The 14,759-nt window shown below is 40.1% G+C and overlaps 1 protein-coding gene across 1 annotated transcript in view; it reads left to right on the top strand.

The window, feature by feature from the left end:
• Positions 1-3,111: 3,111 nt before the first annotated feature.
• Glurb (metabotropic glutamate receptor B) overlaps positions 3,112-14,759 on the top strand; it is a 114,419-nt gene continuing 102,771 nt past the window's right edge. The window contains exon 1 of the mRNA XM_076384605.1: positions 3,112-3,918. Coding sequence (XP_076240720.1) covers positions 3,243-3,918 — 676 coding nt within the window. The 5' untranslated portion in view covers positions 3,112-3,242. The remainder of the gene's footprint in view (positions 3,919-14,759) is intronic.

Below are 14,759 nucleotides of genomic sequence, written 5' to 3' on the forward strand. Positions count from 1 at the left end.
ACGAATATAAGAGATTAAAAATTTGAAAATTTGAAGACTTCAAACTTGAAGATTTGAAAATTTGAAATTTTGAAATTTTGAAATTTTGAAAATTTGAAAATTTGAAATTTTGAAAACTCTAAAGTTTGAAAATTTGAAAACGAGGAAAAGCTCACCCTGGGCAACAAAGCGAATAATATAGATGCAAACTCGAGGGAAAGCAACTTAGCACTCCTGTATCCGAATCACAATCACTTAGCAAATCTGCGCTCCCCAGAATCCCTCTATCGCTTTCCACAAGTTAAATTAGCACCCGCAGGTCTGAAACGGCCAGTATTTCCCATTCTCCGGATCTCAACTTTCCAATTTCCATCATCCAGCCGAAACTCAAATCCGATAATTGGATTTACACCCAACTTCTAATAATCGATCTGGTTTCAGGTGCGGGATATGATCGGCACGGGAGGAAGGTGATGCGGCGAAACAACAGTTGGCTGGCCGTGTTGGCCGTTTCGGCGGTGCTGCCGATCTTGCGGAACAGCTTGGCGAGGGAACGGTTGCCGGTCGATTATGGGAACACCGAACTTCGGGCTAACCGCAGCAAAGCCGCTTACGAGGCTCGCGGGTCTAATCAACCAGCCCCGAGCATCCGAACTAACGACGAGACGGATTCCATATCGCGGCAAGGAGTCTCGAAACTTTCCATAGACACATCCGAAACTTTACATTTTCCACAAACCAGACACCAGCTCGACTCTATACCAAAAGAAGCCATAGTCTCCAGTGACTCTACTGAAGCAACACCCTATCAAAGGTCCATTAAGATCGCACCTCTTGATCCGCCTAACAAACACGAAGCCTGGTCAACCACTGGTCTAGCTTCCACACATGCCAGCTTCAGTCTTTTCAAACCAGGGTCGAAGTTGGAGGATGGCTTTTCCCAAGAAGATTCCCTGGAACGATCTAATAAGTCCCCAGTGGTGGAGCAGCCTCTGGAGGCGACGAGACGCTCGTTCACCGAGATCCCTAACGCGATCCAGGAACTAACAGCCTCAGAAATTTCGGGGAAGCCGCCTTTATCGCCGAGGAATTCCCGTGGCGCGATAAAGGACTCCTCGGTGTGGGCCAACGACGTGATACGTCGCGCGTCAAGCGACAGGCTTGCCGAACTGACTCCAACCCCCGACGGTGGGACACCCAAAGGGGCGAATCAATGGGAAAGTTTGAGAAACGTTACAGATCCAGAGCGCCCGCATTATAGTCACGTCGAGAGAATTTCGCGCGGTGACGAGTTGCTGATGACCTCACGAAACGATGCGAGAAAAGCACTTGGTCTTGGAGAAAATCAGCAGGTGAAGGATGTTGCAGACGCTACCAGTGGGATCGAAGCACACGGGAATATTGGATTCCAAAAGAGTTCAGGGGAAGGTGCTCGCGAACAGACTATGCGAGAACGATCTTCACGGGTAGACACGAGTGGCAATATTTCGGTGGAACACGGCACTGTCGAGCGGAACGTCAAGGAAAGCGGAAGTTTGAGGGTCGATAAAAAACCGCGGGGAACTGGAGACTTTCTGGGTTTCGAGAAGAGATTGAGGAAGACGAAGATCGATAAAGTGGTGCAGAACTCGCCGAGTAGGAGGCGTTTACTGGGGGATTCCATTAGAAGCTCGGAGGGGAAAAAAGAACGAATATCGGAGGGTTTGTCAGCGGAAGTCGAGCATTTAGCAAATTCTGAGAAACCAGTTCTCTCGTTTATTGCCAAATCGAATCTAGACTCGTATGAAACAGAGAAGAATGGTGGCGTCCACCTCTTGAATCGAGGACGATCTCATAAATCAGAGACAGCAGAGCTCGCGCAAGAAGCGCTCAAGCGACAGGGCGCCTCTATGAAAGGAACAGCATCGGTACATAGCGATGATATTCAAGGAGACATTGGTGGTGCTTCTTCGATCCAGCACGAGATTCGAGCTGCGTTTTCCGCATCGAGTGGAACCATTAGTATTCATTCCGTCCTCGATTCCCGTGAACACCCTGACTCGAACCAGAGCGAGGGAAATTTCTTTGCCTCCCCCGACACGCCCGTTTCCGATACGCCAAGTAAAGGATACCGTGCGGCGAAGAATGAAGAAATCCTGCCTGTTGGCTCCGCTGATTTGCGTACTGCTTTTTACGACGGGACAAATGAAACTCTTGACAAGGAAGAAACTAATGTGGTGGAATACGATGCAACAGAAACGACAACGATAAGAGAGGCTGTGATACCAACAGGAGATGAAGATGATTGGAATAACCCAGAGAGCGAATCTGGTTCTGTTATCAATGGCGAAACAAAGGAAGGTTTGATTGATGAATGGGTACAGTCAAGCTGGAGGCCTCGACCAGGCGACGGAAAAGGTGCGATTCAACCGGCAGAATCGACTTGGAGCAATGCAACACAGAAGCCCGAGAACGTGTTCTTAGATTCCCCGAATAGCTCAATTGCGATCGGACGTGATCCCATTTATTTAAAGAACGATATGAACAGTCTAGCCGAAGGGACTTCTAGAACAAGAAGTAATGGCCCGACTGTCTCTCAATTTGGCGCGGTGGATGCCAAGAATACTTTCGAGAACTCTACTGCTCGATCTTCGTCTACGAAGATGGTGGAAAAATTCAAACAGCCGAGGAATCCGATAATTAGATCGCAGGTGGATCAATCATCTACAGATAAAAGAACCAGGTCCTCTTCGATATCTCTCAGGCGAGAAGTAGACACTAAGGCCCTGGAATCTTCAAAAGATGAGACGGAAAAGTCGAGAGTCAACGACTCATCGAACTCATTAGTAGAACAGGGTGATCGAAACGTGGAAAATTACGAAGAGAGGAAATTGGAGGAGCTTAATGGCCCGCTGACAAACGGTCCAATAATTGTTTTCAAAGACGGGAAACCGAGAAGTCGGGATTTGCTGAATCAAAACAGTCGGCTCAGTGCTGACGAATTCGAAGATAATGAACCCGCTGGTGAATCTACCTCTGCACGCGAGCAGCCAGAAGACGTGCAGGAGAGGTCGTCGAATAATGGGACGAGGGATGAGATTAATCAGAATGGACGAGGAAAAAAGAATATCGAGGAAGATCCAGTCTCGACAGTCGCAGGAACCGAATCGCCTCACGAACGGCCACATTTGCGGAAAGGGAGGAAATCCAGATCGTTTTGGAGATCAAGAGACAATTCTACCAGCAAGTCGGTGGATCTGCAGATAGGGGCGACCTCGTCTTCAATGTCGATCAACGAGGAGGAGAGACAGGACGGGGCAGCTGGTGCCACATTCCCGAAGATCGATTCCTCGTTGCAAACCCCTGAGACCGATGTTAGTGGAGGATCGATCACGCTGAATCGTTCCACAGAATTCATCAGCAAACTGCAGAATCGATCCACTGTGACGAGTGAATTAGACGAAAGGGCAAAGGACCCCCTGATGACTTCCCCGGTCGAGAGCGCGACGTTCTGGCCGACGAATTTCATCCAGCGAAACGACGAAACATCGATCGTCGCCAATGTCAGTGACGATCAGAGGCCTGGAGTGGAGGTAACAGTTGGTTCCTCGGGAAACGATGAGTACACGGTAGCAAGCGTGGAAGACACGTCGCCGCGCAACATGGATAACTCGTCCCATGATTTAGAGCCGTCGGATCAGTGGCCAGTCAAGCATAGCGCAGTTGTCGAGGGTGATCTAGTGTTGGGTGGGCTGATGATGGTGCACGAGAGGGAGGACACGATTACTTGTGGCCCAGTGATGCCACAGGGAGGCGTACAAGCGCTCGAAGCCATGTTATACACTCTCGACAGATTGAACGATCGCGAAATCGTGCCTGGCGTTAAGATCGGCGCCCACATACTCGACGACTGTGACAAGGACACCTACGGCCTCGAAATGGCGGTGGACTTCATCAAAGGTACGTGCATCAGTTTATCATGTGACGGCTGGTAATTGATAGGCTTCACAGGTATATCGGGAGGCTAGGTTGATACTGACTGACGTGACAGGATATGAGGGATCACTTCCCTGTGTTAGGAAGGAGCATGTTAATTTAAATGGTTCTACTGGCCGAACTAACCCGATGCTGTAAAACGATGGGTGATGTGCAAAAGGATTTCAATTTTAAAAATATACAAGTATATTATACGGTATTGCATTTCTTTATCTTCAGTTTTTTTTAGTGCCATTTAACACGTTTTCTTAAGAAATACGTTGCAACTCGGTGAGACTCGGAACCTTTCGTTGCACAAATTCCATTGACCAGTGAGATATGAATAAATACTTAAATTTTAAATGAAACCAAGATTGTAACTTTTCCAGATGATTCTCATTAGTAAAAGATATCGAAAGAATGAAGTGAGCTTTCCATTAAAACCAAAGGTTCCAGTGAAATTGCATTCTGCTGGAAGCTACCGGTGGTACTTTGAAAAAGAAGATATAATTCCGTGAATGTAGGTTGCATACGACTGTGATTTTATTCACGAAATGGAGATATCACAGCGGCTTCGAAGCAACGCAAAATCTGTTCGCTCGAAAACGATAATTAGCAACAGCAAGGGGAAGCGAGTTAACTTTTAAACAAACGGTTCCCTGTGAGTGCTTGATATTAACCATCTCTCGGTATTGAAAGGAACAGAGTAATTAAAACGAGAAGCCCATTCTTACTTTAGTGTTCTCATTCCCCTTTTGTTTATTGCGCTCGTAAAACTGTGCATTTTTCATCGGCACAGAAACGTCACTGTGAGAAATTAAGTAATACTTCCATTCTAGTGGCTCCTCTAACGTCGCCCGCATCAAGAATAATTTAAATATCCTTTATCCCAGGAGCTACTGAGCAAAAGAGGGTCACAACACAATTTTTCAAATTGTTTTACTTTCAACTTATTGTATCGAAAAAGTTCAGTAAACTAATTGCGTTAAATTTAATAGAAAACTCTTATTACACTGCTACACAGTGATCACATTACATTTCTATGGCATTCACTTCCAAAATCAGCTGATCAATATGCTACGCTAATTGCTGTCCAAAGCAACCACAATTTTGTCTCACAAACTTTTTCTGAAAGTCTCTTAAGCATCCTCGCTTACCGAATGCACGACTCGCATTTACTATTCACCGCATGTCGTTTTGTCACAGGCAGACTTGTCGTTTAAACTGAGTCTTCCTTTCCAAGATTTTTCTCCGAAACTTCAACAACCAGAAGAAAACTTCTAATGCGTGCGATTGGTCGAAGAAACAACAGAGATCTGTGGCAACGTCGACGCGACAGTTATTAGGTAACATTCAACTATAGAAAAGAAAAGTACTCTGCATTGCAAACGTACTGAAACTTTGCATGTACCGAACTTCTTTCTCACTTTTCTGTGTGCGAACCACGTTAACCTATTATTCTCAGTGAAACACTGAAGTCGTGTTTATAAGGTGAATCACGTTGGGGCAGAAAGTTCCGTGCTATTGAAATCAACGAGTCGAGTAGCTTCCTTAGAAAGAATGAACTCCCTCCCTCGTTTTAACAATTTATATTCGAGTGGCAAAGAAATCGCGACCACCCAAGCGAACGGGGAACTGTCAAACTAAAGGAAAGTCCAACACTGCGTGGTAGCAAACATGACCGTCAAATATGTATATTTCAATATAAGACATTTTGTTTTTATAATCATGCGAAGAAAAACGTGATTTCGAAATTGTAGTTCATGTATACAGAAAAACAGTATAGATGGCATCTGCCAGTGATATCTCACGTGACTGATGTTACGTGAAAAATAATTAGGAAAGCTATGGAAATAAGATTACTCGCCCATAAGCTACAAAACTAGAAGACAGTATAGCTTTGAATGTGATAGCGCAGAGACGATGCTCGTGTTTCAATATTTGAATTACTTAGACGGAAATTCAGAAACCTCTCATGTTATTTAGCTACTTCAGATAAGGACACTGAATTCACTTCCGTCTCCCGTTCACGCGAAATTTCGCCCTCGACGATCATTAACATACACTTAGCAGGCTATTATCGTTGTATGCACCGCGGTCTAATACATCCCGCAGTTAAGGCCGCGTTCGTAGCGTGTAAACGCAAAATATGACGGGGCGGGAAGTTTAATTTGCTCCAAAATTAATGACCCTGTGGTCGTGTTACCTGAAACCCTTAATTGTGTTAATAGGTAATTAAAAAGGTGGTTTGAACAAAATATCTGAGATTTTGCATCTATTATTCAAGATTGGCTACATATGTACATGACTAGAGTAACCATAGGTGCTGGTTACCAGTTGCATTGCTCTTTCCAATTTCAGAAATTTTATGGCGAATGCCTAGTTTATCGCAAAGCTTGCTTCCTAAAAGTAAGCTCTTTAGAATTCAATTTCCTTAAGAAGGATATCGCAAATGCGAAGCTATCACAGTGACAGTTTAACTCGAGACAATTTGCATTTGTGATAGATACAGTTTACGCGAAGATGCAATTCCCTGCAGAGGAAATATGTAATTAGGGTTTTCTATTTCCTTAGAATGTCTGCAATCTTCATTTAATACTACGACAACTCTCAGAATTATTCCAAACAGTTATTTTCCTCCCCAAAGTAAGAAATTTAATCTTTTTTTGTAAATATGGAATCATCATTATCAAGATTTGTTTGACTACATATTTTTCATTAAATTTTTATTTTTAATGAATTGTCACTGAAGCTACGTCAGTAAAACAGAAAACAGTTTCAAGCTTGCGAGGCTATAAAGCTAAATATGTGACGTTTTTACAGCAAGAATTGTGAATGTTTTTGGCAGGCTGTGTATCAAACAAATTGCACAGAAACATACCACTATGTTTGAACGCAAAGAGAAATATCTGTCGCGTCGTTTACCACGATACTTCAGCACAGCGAACAATGCATCTCGTCTCGTTTGCTCCACATTATATCAGAATATCAACTAAAAGTGCAATTTCATTAAAGTTCACGAGGACATACGAATTCTTCTTTACTTCAAGGAGAAATATAATTCTGAATGCATCAAGAATTTTAATTTCATGATTGTCATTATTGTGGGGGCTTTCGAAGGGGAAATTACTCCAAAACTTATATCACCCATAGATTCTTCTAAAATCACGTCACGATTTATCTGGAAAGTTTTGATAAAATTACCAACTGCAACGAACACTTGCAAATGCCATGATTTCCAAGGATACACTCAGTGTTTTGGCACGAATACAAAATGAGGAACATATAGAAGCCGTCTAGAAAATAGTTGTGACGTTTCCGATACAAAAGTTTCGTGAAAAATAAATACGTCGCTTCCGATCCCGTTTTCTCACTCCTTGAATGCTAATTTTGAGAACCAAGCCTAGTTTTGCAGTCGCTTGGAAGCACTGAGGTCCTTAGAGACCTAGAATTGAGTTTCTAAAAGCGAAAGAGGGTATCTTTGAACATGTATCTCTGAGGAGTAGTAGATTATGCATCAGTTATAATTACGCTAGGAAGAGATCCACTTTAAACTTGTACAGTAATATCTCTTCGAAGTTTCTCAATGTATTTTTCGAAAGAATTGCAATTATCCTAAATTTCTTTGACCTTTCAAATTCCTATATAATACTGAATAAGAAATATTATAATTTTGAAATATTTACATTTCATAACATTTGAGAAAATTACTATTTCCCCAAATTAGACTCCAAAGAAACGAACTAAAAACGATTTCGAGAATTCCTAATGCTTGAGATGAAAATTTAATCTGCCATCGGCAAAGACCTTTCCTTCTCTACATTCGTGGTTCTGTTTTGAAATTTAAGGGTGTATAGAAGATAAAGTTGTTACGAAGTATTAAAATACAGCGTCGATACAAGAGCTTCCGAAGAGGTTCCTGGAATATCCTGGAAGCTCAAGTATCACCTGTCGGTAAAGCTGCGGTGTTCTGCAAGCTCGAGTCGATAAGGTTTCATTGTGATCCTCGGCCGACCGATTCTCAGATGTACACAGTTGGAAAAAACTTCTACCGATAAGTGAAATACGCATCGATAACTGTAATCTCTCCAATATCATGTTACAATAATTTCACTAGCGCAGTAGAAAATCTAGATATCTCGGCAACCCTTATTAGCTGGGGTTCGTATCATTTGAAACTACATAAGGTATAAATTTCAATAATACCTATAAACTTCTAAGCTTTTACACTGTAACTTAAAAGTGAATAGACACAATGTAATAAGCAACATATTGTTTAATACAAATCCTAGGACTTATTCATTCGATTTCATTTTAAAAAGTATAAAAATTCAAGGTAGCAATAATTAAAAGAATATACTCTAAAGAAATAATAATACTCAGAGACAAAAGAATAAAAAAGAAAAGAGTTTGTAATATTGAAGATTATGTAATTGTTAGAATAAGAAGATCAGAAACGTTATCAAAGTAACATTATCATAATAAACTTAGTTGTAGAGAACCATCAATGAACTCAAGATACACTATAGCAAGCTATGCTTTCATACTTGTTAAAAGATAATGAATTCACGAGTAAGCTTTTGTAATTGACTGTGCTCATTAATTTAAAAAATGATGTAGAGAGTAATTACGCAAGATTTCACAAGCTATGCAAACAAAAAACATCGACATCGGTCTCGTCAATTTTGTGTCAACCCCTCCTAAAGGGTTTAGTACAATGAGCAAGTAGAACACTGCATTATTCAGCGACCACCCATTGTCTGACTAATACCATACCTCGCTACTTTGTCCAATTAATAATTCAACCCCTACGTTCAATCTCACCACGAAGTAATAGCCAATATAATGTACGATACCTTTTTACGGGAACCTCTTGATAATTCTGCCGTTGTAATCGTGTTAGTATTCAAGGGAGTAACAGGTTTTATTAATACTTTTATGGGAGCCACTTGAAACACGTACACCTGGATATCGCGCCTCGAGCGTAGCTATTGCATTACGCCATCACCTAGCCCCTTCTATTTTCATTTTTCCGAATGGAACCTTAACGTTAACTACCGCTTCTAGATTTATACAAAGCGCGCGAGCGCAATTTTTCAGTGTAAAAATTTCAACACTTTTTAATACTCAGCCACGGAACCGTAATATCGTACCAGTAAAGACATTTTAAAAACGCGTGCTTAAGGTAAAGGCTGTAAGAAAAGCACGGAATATATTTCACAGAAAGTTCGTGATTCACTGTAGAGGAAGGAATTTGCGCAACTTATGCAAGATTGCTTCAACTTTTGTTCCCTTTCTTCTTCTTGCGAGGATTCAAATTAAAAAATATTTTTAAAATCGTTATGGAATAGCATCTCCTGCAAGTAGAAATCTTATTTTCAAATTTTCGTGTGAAACTACTTTGTTTCAGTAACCGATATTACGAGATTAGGTTGGAATTAAAACTTTTCAATTAACAGTCATTAGACGAGACGAGCTTTCATGAGTTGACAAATTTTACTTTAATCTGTGAAAATATACACTGAGTACGTGTAATATATTTACGTTAATTCGATTTGGTATTTTTCGAAATTAGTCAAAGAAATTAAGAAAATAATTGTATGGAATTAAAATACTTGCAATCAAGATAAAAGCAATCCTGGTTGTTCTGGTAAATTGGAAATCTCGATTTCCTTTCTCCGCTTGTGGGTATGCAAATAAGTTACAGATCTCTTAGTGATTCTTTTTCGGCCAATCAGGGGCAATGTCGGTGTCGATAGCGCTCAATCGTGATTTTCGTTGAATGAGCATGGGGAATATCAAACCGACGATAGCTTCATCGACAGAACGCAAACTTTTGCGCCGAAAGCTGTAGACAAATGCAAAAGAGATAACGTTCGCAGCAATTTGTCATGACTCGTTTCTGGCTTGTTGATCGAAAAACGCCATTTTTCACCGAGCGAAGACGCGAGAGGGATAATGGTAAAATCGAAACAATGCTCACTACTCGTAAACATGGCTGTTATAATATAGAGAGCAACGATTTCTGTTGAAGTTTTACTCCATTGGGTAAGAAATCATCGGCATTGTCATCCACCGTGAAATTGAATGAACGTGTCAAACAAATTTATAGATTTCCAATGAATCAATTCCAATAAATCTTGAACTGTTGAGAATCAAAGAATCTCAAATTTGTTGCAAGTAATTACAGAATCGATGGTAAGACAGTGGAAAGTTTTAAGCTTCTGATTCCCTTGCAGAAAAGCCAAATGCTTCGAAAAGAATTCGAAAGTTCGAGTTGCCCTGAACTTGGAAGTCGTAGACTCTTGAAAGGAAAGAAATCTTCCGCTATACTTCATGATAATAATAAAAATAATTGGGCAATTAGTAGCACGGGAGAGTTCGTGGCGCTGACTTTCATCTGATACCGTGTTTTATGATATAACGCTGGGGTTGTTTCTGTTTCAGAGCGTGGTAAACCTCAATTTTATCGTGTTTACAAATAACCTTGTATCGTTTCCCTAGGAGAACAGGTATATTTCCTGTTCATTTTGAGAGCTTGAAGCTTTAATCATTACACCTAATAGAATAGACAGTCTGCAACTAGACTGATCGAATTTAGTAATTCGGAGATATTAATTACAAGGTGAAAGTTAATTTCTAGGAAAAAAATAATATATTCTAAATATAAGAACGTCAAGTATTAATAATTTTTTTCATTAAATATTTAAGAACTCGAGAGTGCTAACGAAACAAAGACTCTTTCACTTGAGTATGGAATATGGAAGTAGAACAGACCGCCTGCAGTCAGACAAGATAAGAAGACCTATTTTTACTATTCAAATCTCTGTTTCAATTATAGAGAGTGTTGGAAAAACATGTGGGACATAAGTTTGAAGATGATTTCAGGCCACAAAAACAATAAAAACTCCTAGAAATATTTGTTCCATTTGATTTTCTCTTCAAATTGCAAACAGTTTCAACCTTAAATTATTAAAGCGAAATAGATTGTCTGTGACTAGACACAATTTCTTAACAAAATATTCCAATGTATAATCCCTAATCGCAATATATTATAAAAGGAGGTGGTTAGATTTACAAGTAGTGGATATGTCGAAGTTCAAGGGAACTTTATAACAATGCTCAGTGCGGTGGACGCCAAATGAAACGAATATGTGGCTGACGTAAATGTTCACTGAAACAATATTTGTTGTTAACACAGGGGCCAGAATCGCAGTTGAATAATGTAGCAAGAAGTAAAACCTGCTTCTGTACACATTGGCGCGGTGGAGATTCAACAAGAGTGAATGTGAAGCTTCATTAAGAAACGTTACCAGCACGAGAACAATTCAGAATTGACTAATTTCGAAACATAAAGGGAAACCTTTTCAGTGTACATCGATAAAAATGTTCTATAGAATTTCCAATAATTACAATCGATTACATTATAAAGGAAGAATTCCACCAGTATGCCGTGACGAATTTCCATAGAACCATTAAAAGTTTTTGAATCGAAAAATAATTACACGAGCGAATCACTAACGAGTTTTTATTTGAAACGTATTTTTGTAAACCAAATAGTTAATGTTGAATAAGCTATATGAAACTATAAAAATTTGATAGGTGCACGCAACAGTTCGATTTATATTTCGTGTTTTATGTACACTCAACGTACAATATGTAACAATCCTCGAATTGCTCGATGACCGATACACTCCACCATTGAAGGGAAAATATTTAAACGGAATCATGGTCAATACTGTGCAACGTCAAACGCAACTACGCTCCCTTTGTATCGATAAAATCGACTATCCCTATACATGCACGCTGGTTACTAAAACCTCAACCATGCTTCCTAAATACGCTTTATCGGAGGAAAATTGCTAATTTTTTATACTTTCACGATACTTCACACCGCATGTGCTTAATAAAGTCTATAATTAAATTCGCGAAACTATTCAAATTAACTAATGTTACATAATTATGAAATAAAATTCATCAACGATATAGCCTTCAACATCTGAACCACTATTGGCGATGTTATTCAATACTTCGAGCTAGCAGATAATGTTAATTTATGTATTTTACCATCTGGCAATGATAGTTGAAATTTTTATTCAGAGTTACTCTTGCTTGAAATTTGGTACGAAACCCAAAGTGTATGAAACCTGCATTATTCAAACCTGTGGTCATCCAGAAGTTAAAAGTCGCCCATATATAAAAGAACTTCTCCACGGAAAGGACGTTTCTAAAAGAAACAGAAAAATTGAAGAACTTCCTTTACGGTACGAAAAGAGTACTTCATTTTCCACAAATTTCTATACCCTTTGAAAGCTCGTAGTGACAAACGTCCTTATCAAAGAATAATTAGACTATTTTCCAGCCTACGCTCCTAATAATATCCTCGACCTGCTACAACTTCCAGTCTGCCTGCTTTCATCGCCTGACAGCGATAGGCCGCAGCTTCGCGCTCACCTTTAAAATCGCGCCACGCGTTTTCCATGCTTCCCACCCTCATGAATAATGGAACATCTGCTATCGCGTTCCCGTGGCCAGCGACAAAATAACTTTTTCAACGGCTGAACGTCGCGCTAACAGCCCAAAATTAATTTCCAACGGGAGAGATCGAATCTATGAGCAGCATGGCTGAGCCGAGGGTTCGCTCTAATTACACTCTCTTACGAAAACCAATGTAATCTGACGTAAATTATCGCGTTTATTCGTTACACGAGATAAAGCTGGTAGGTCGATTATTTCAAGAGCGGAGAAATTACGCATGAAACGCTAAACACCACGTGTGCGCCGTTCAATAAATCTTAGAAATTTCGTAGGTTTTTGTTAAAGATAGTTACATAGTAGAACCTCGACTAATTCAACCGAACCATATTTATTACATTTTTTAAAGAAGTTATCTGTATTATATAGGATCCCTCAACAAGTGCCTCGATATTTACACCCAGTCTCAACAGCCTTTTTTGTAAAAGTCGAGTGCAACTGTAATTATACTTTCAAAGTATCGCTTTCGAGTATCACTTTCAGAGCTGATGAGATATACAATAAAGAAGAAGATATCATCAGAGTAACGTCGCGTAAAATATGATATTCACTTAGGATATTGAGGGCAAAAACTGAAACGCTTTCGTTAATACGGCCTCTACCGAGGTCCTCGAAGCAACTTCCCGTAACAAAGCCACAGGACGGCCGTTCTTTATAATCGCCCTTCCACCTCGAGTTCTACTTACAGGATACACTCATTACGAGCACTTAACTTTCCTCATAATTTTTATCGTCGCGCCAAGTGCACCGAAAGAAAAGCTCCATCAAGTGGCGGTAATGACCTTACAATAATGCAGCCTTAAAACGATACTTTCGTGTAGAACGACAAACTCGAAACGTGAGCCAGTCTGTCGTGATAAATTAATGTCCCAAAGGTGAATTCAGTAAAGTGTTACTAACAATAATTTAGAAAGATATAAGCCATAATTGTACAACACTTACTACCGTGTATAGTAATCGCAGTGGCATCGGGGAGTAGAAGCTTGTGCGTTTTCCTGAGCTGTGTTATCAATCCTTCTATGGCACTTCAATTCTATTATGCTTGAAGGTTGTAGCAAGTTCGAGACTTAACATACTCTTGCGCGGTTGCTTGCGGAAGTTATTGCAACTCAGAACTTTTCCAATTTTTCACAAACATTTTACGTAGACGAATGGAGGACATATTGACGGAATAAAAATTTTTTGCAATAGTAATTTAAGATCTATGAGAAGAATGAAAAATTATTCTGCTTTACAAACGAACAAATACTTGAAAAACATAGTTTAATTGTTTTAAATCTCCGACTTGCACAAGAATAACACTTTCCATGGAACACTATTAAACACTGCAACACTCTTGCGCACTTAATGATGAAAATATTAAGAAACACGAAAAAGTAATCATATTTGCATACAGACCCTAAACACGAACAAACTATACGACCGCGTCAGACGACTGCCACTGATCAACTGGCCCACGTCGCGACCCCCAGACCCTAGGCCTTATGGTTTCCCCCACCCTTATTCGCGTGCCGTACGTCCCACGAATAGTAACGCAAGCTACTTTACATTTTTCCGAAGTAGAAAACGTCTCGACAGACATAACGTGGTGAAAGGATTTTACATTAACCTAAATTTTTTAGAACCTCGTTCCAAATTAGCATAATCACTACTATGTCGTACTTTGAATACCCTTTCATTCTACAGAAGGAGTTAATTACACACGCGGGATCGATTCAGACTTTCGTGAAACCAGTAAATCAGCGAAGGAAAATCCTCGAGAAGGTAATAGAAGTTTGAACCAGAAGTAATAGCTATAGTCCGAATCTTAGAAGCAGATCTCACGGTAAACGTTCATCTCGAATGAATTCTATGCGCGTAGTATCGAGCGAACCTTCTCGAAGAAACTTTGTCTCCGACGTGGCATGGGCTGTTTTTTGTTCTAGCGAATCTGCGTATGCAAATATTCCGGAAAAAATCAAGGAATATTGGAACGATGGCCTTGATAGCGCGACGGTTAAAATCCTCGGTGGCGATGAAATTAGGTTTTCAAATTTTAAAGCAGGACTCCAAGTGGTCCTATTCCTTTGCCAATCTTGCACGAATGTGATAGCAAGAAAAAAAACCTTTCACGAAAATCTGGTAGTTCTGCTCGTTGGAGTGTGGTGGGTATATCAAGGGATATTGGAGGGAGCAATGGTGAGATGAAAAACACGTTATTTTGCTTCCATCGAGCGACTGATCAAATATGTAGCTATCAACTATCATACTTACTATTACTCGAATAATATTCTCTATACGTACTAATCTCA

This window comes from Calliopsis andreniformis, chromosome 9, assembly GCF_051401765.1.
Source record: "Calliopsis andreniformis isolate RMS-2024a chromosome 9, iyCalAndr_principal, whole genome shotgun sequence".
In the NCBI taxonomy this organism is placed as follows: domain Eukaryota; kingdom Metazoa; phylum Arthropoda; class Insecta; order Hymenoptera; family Andrenidae; genus Calliopsis; species Calliopsis andreniformis.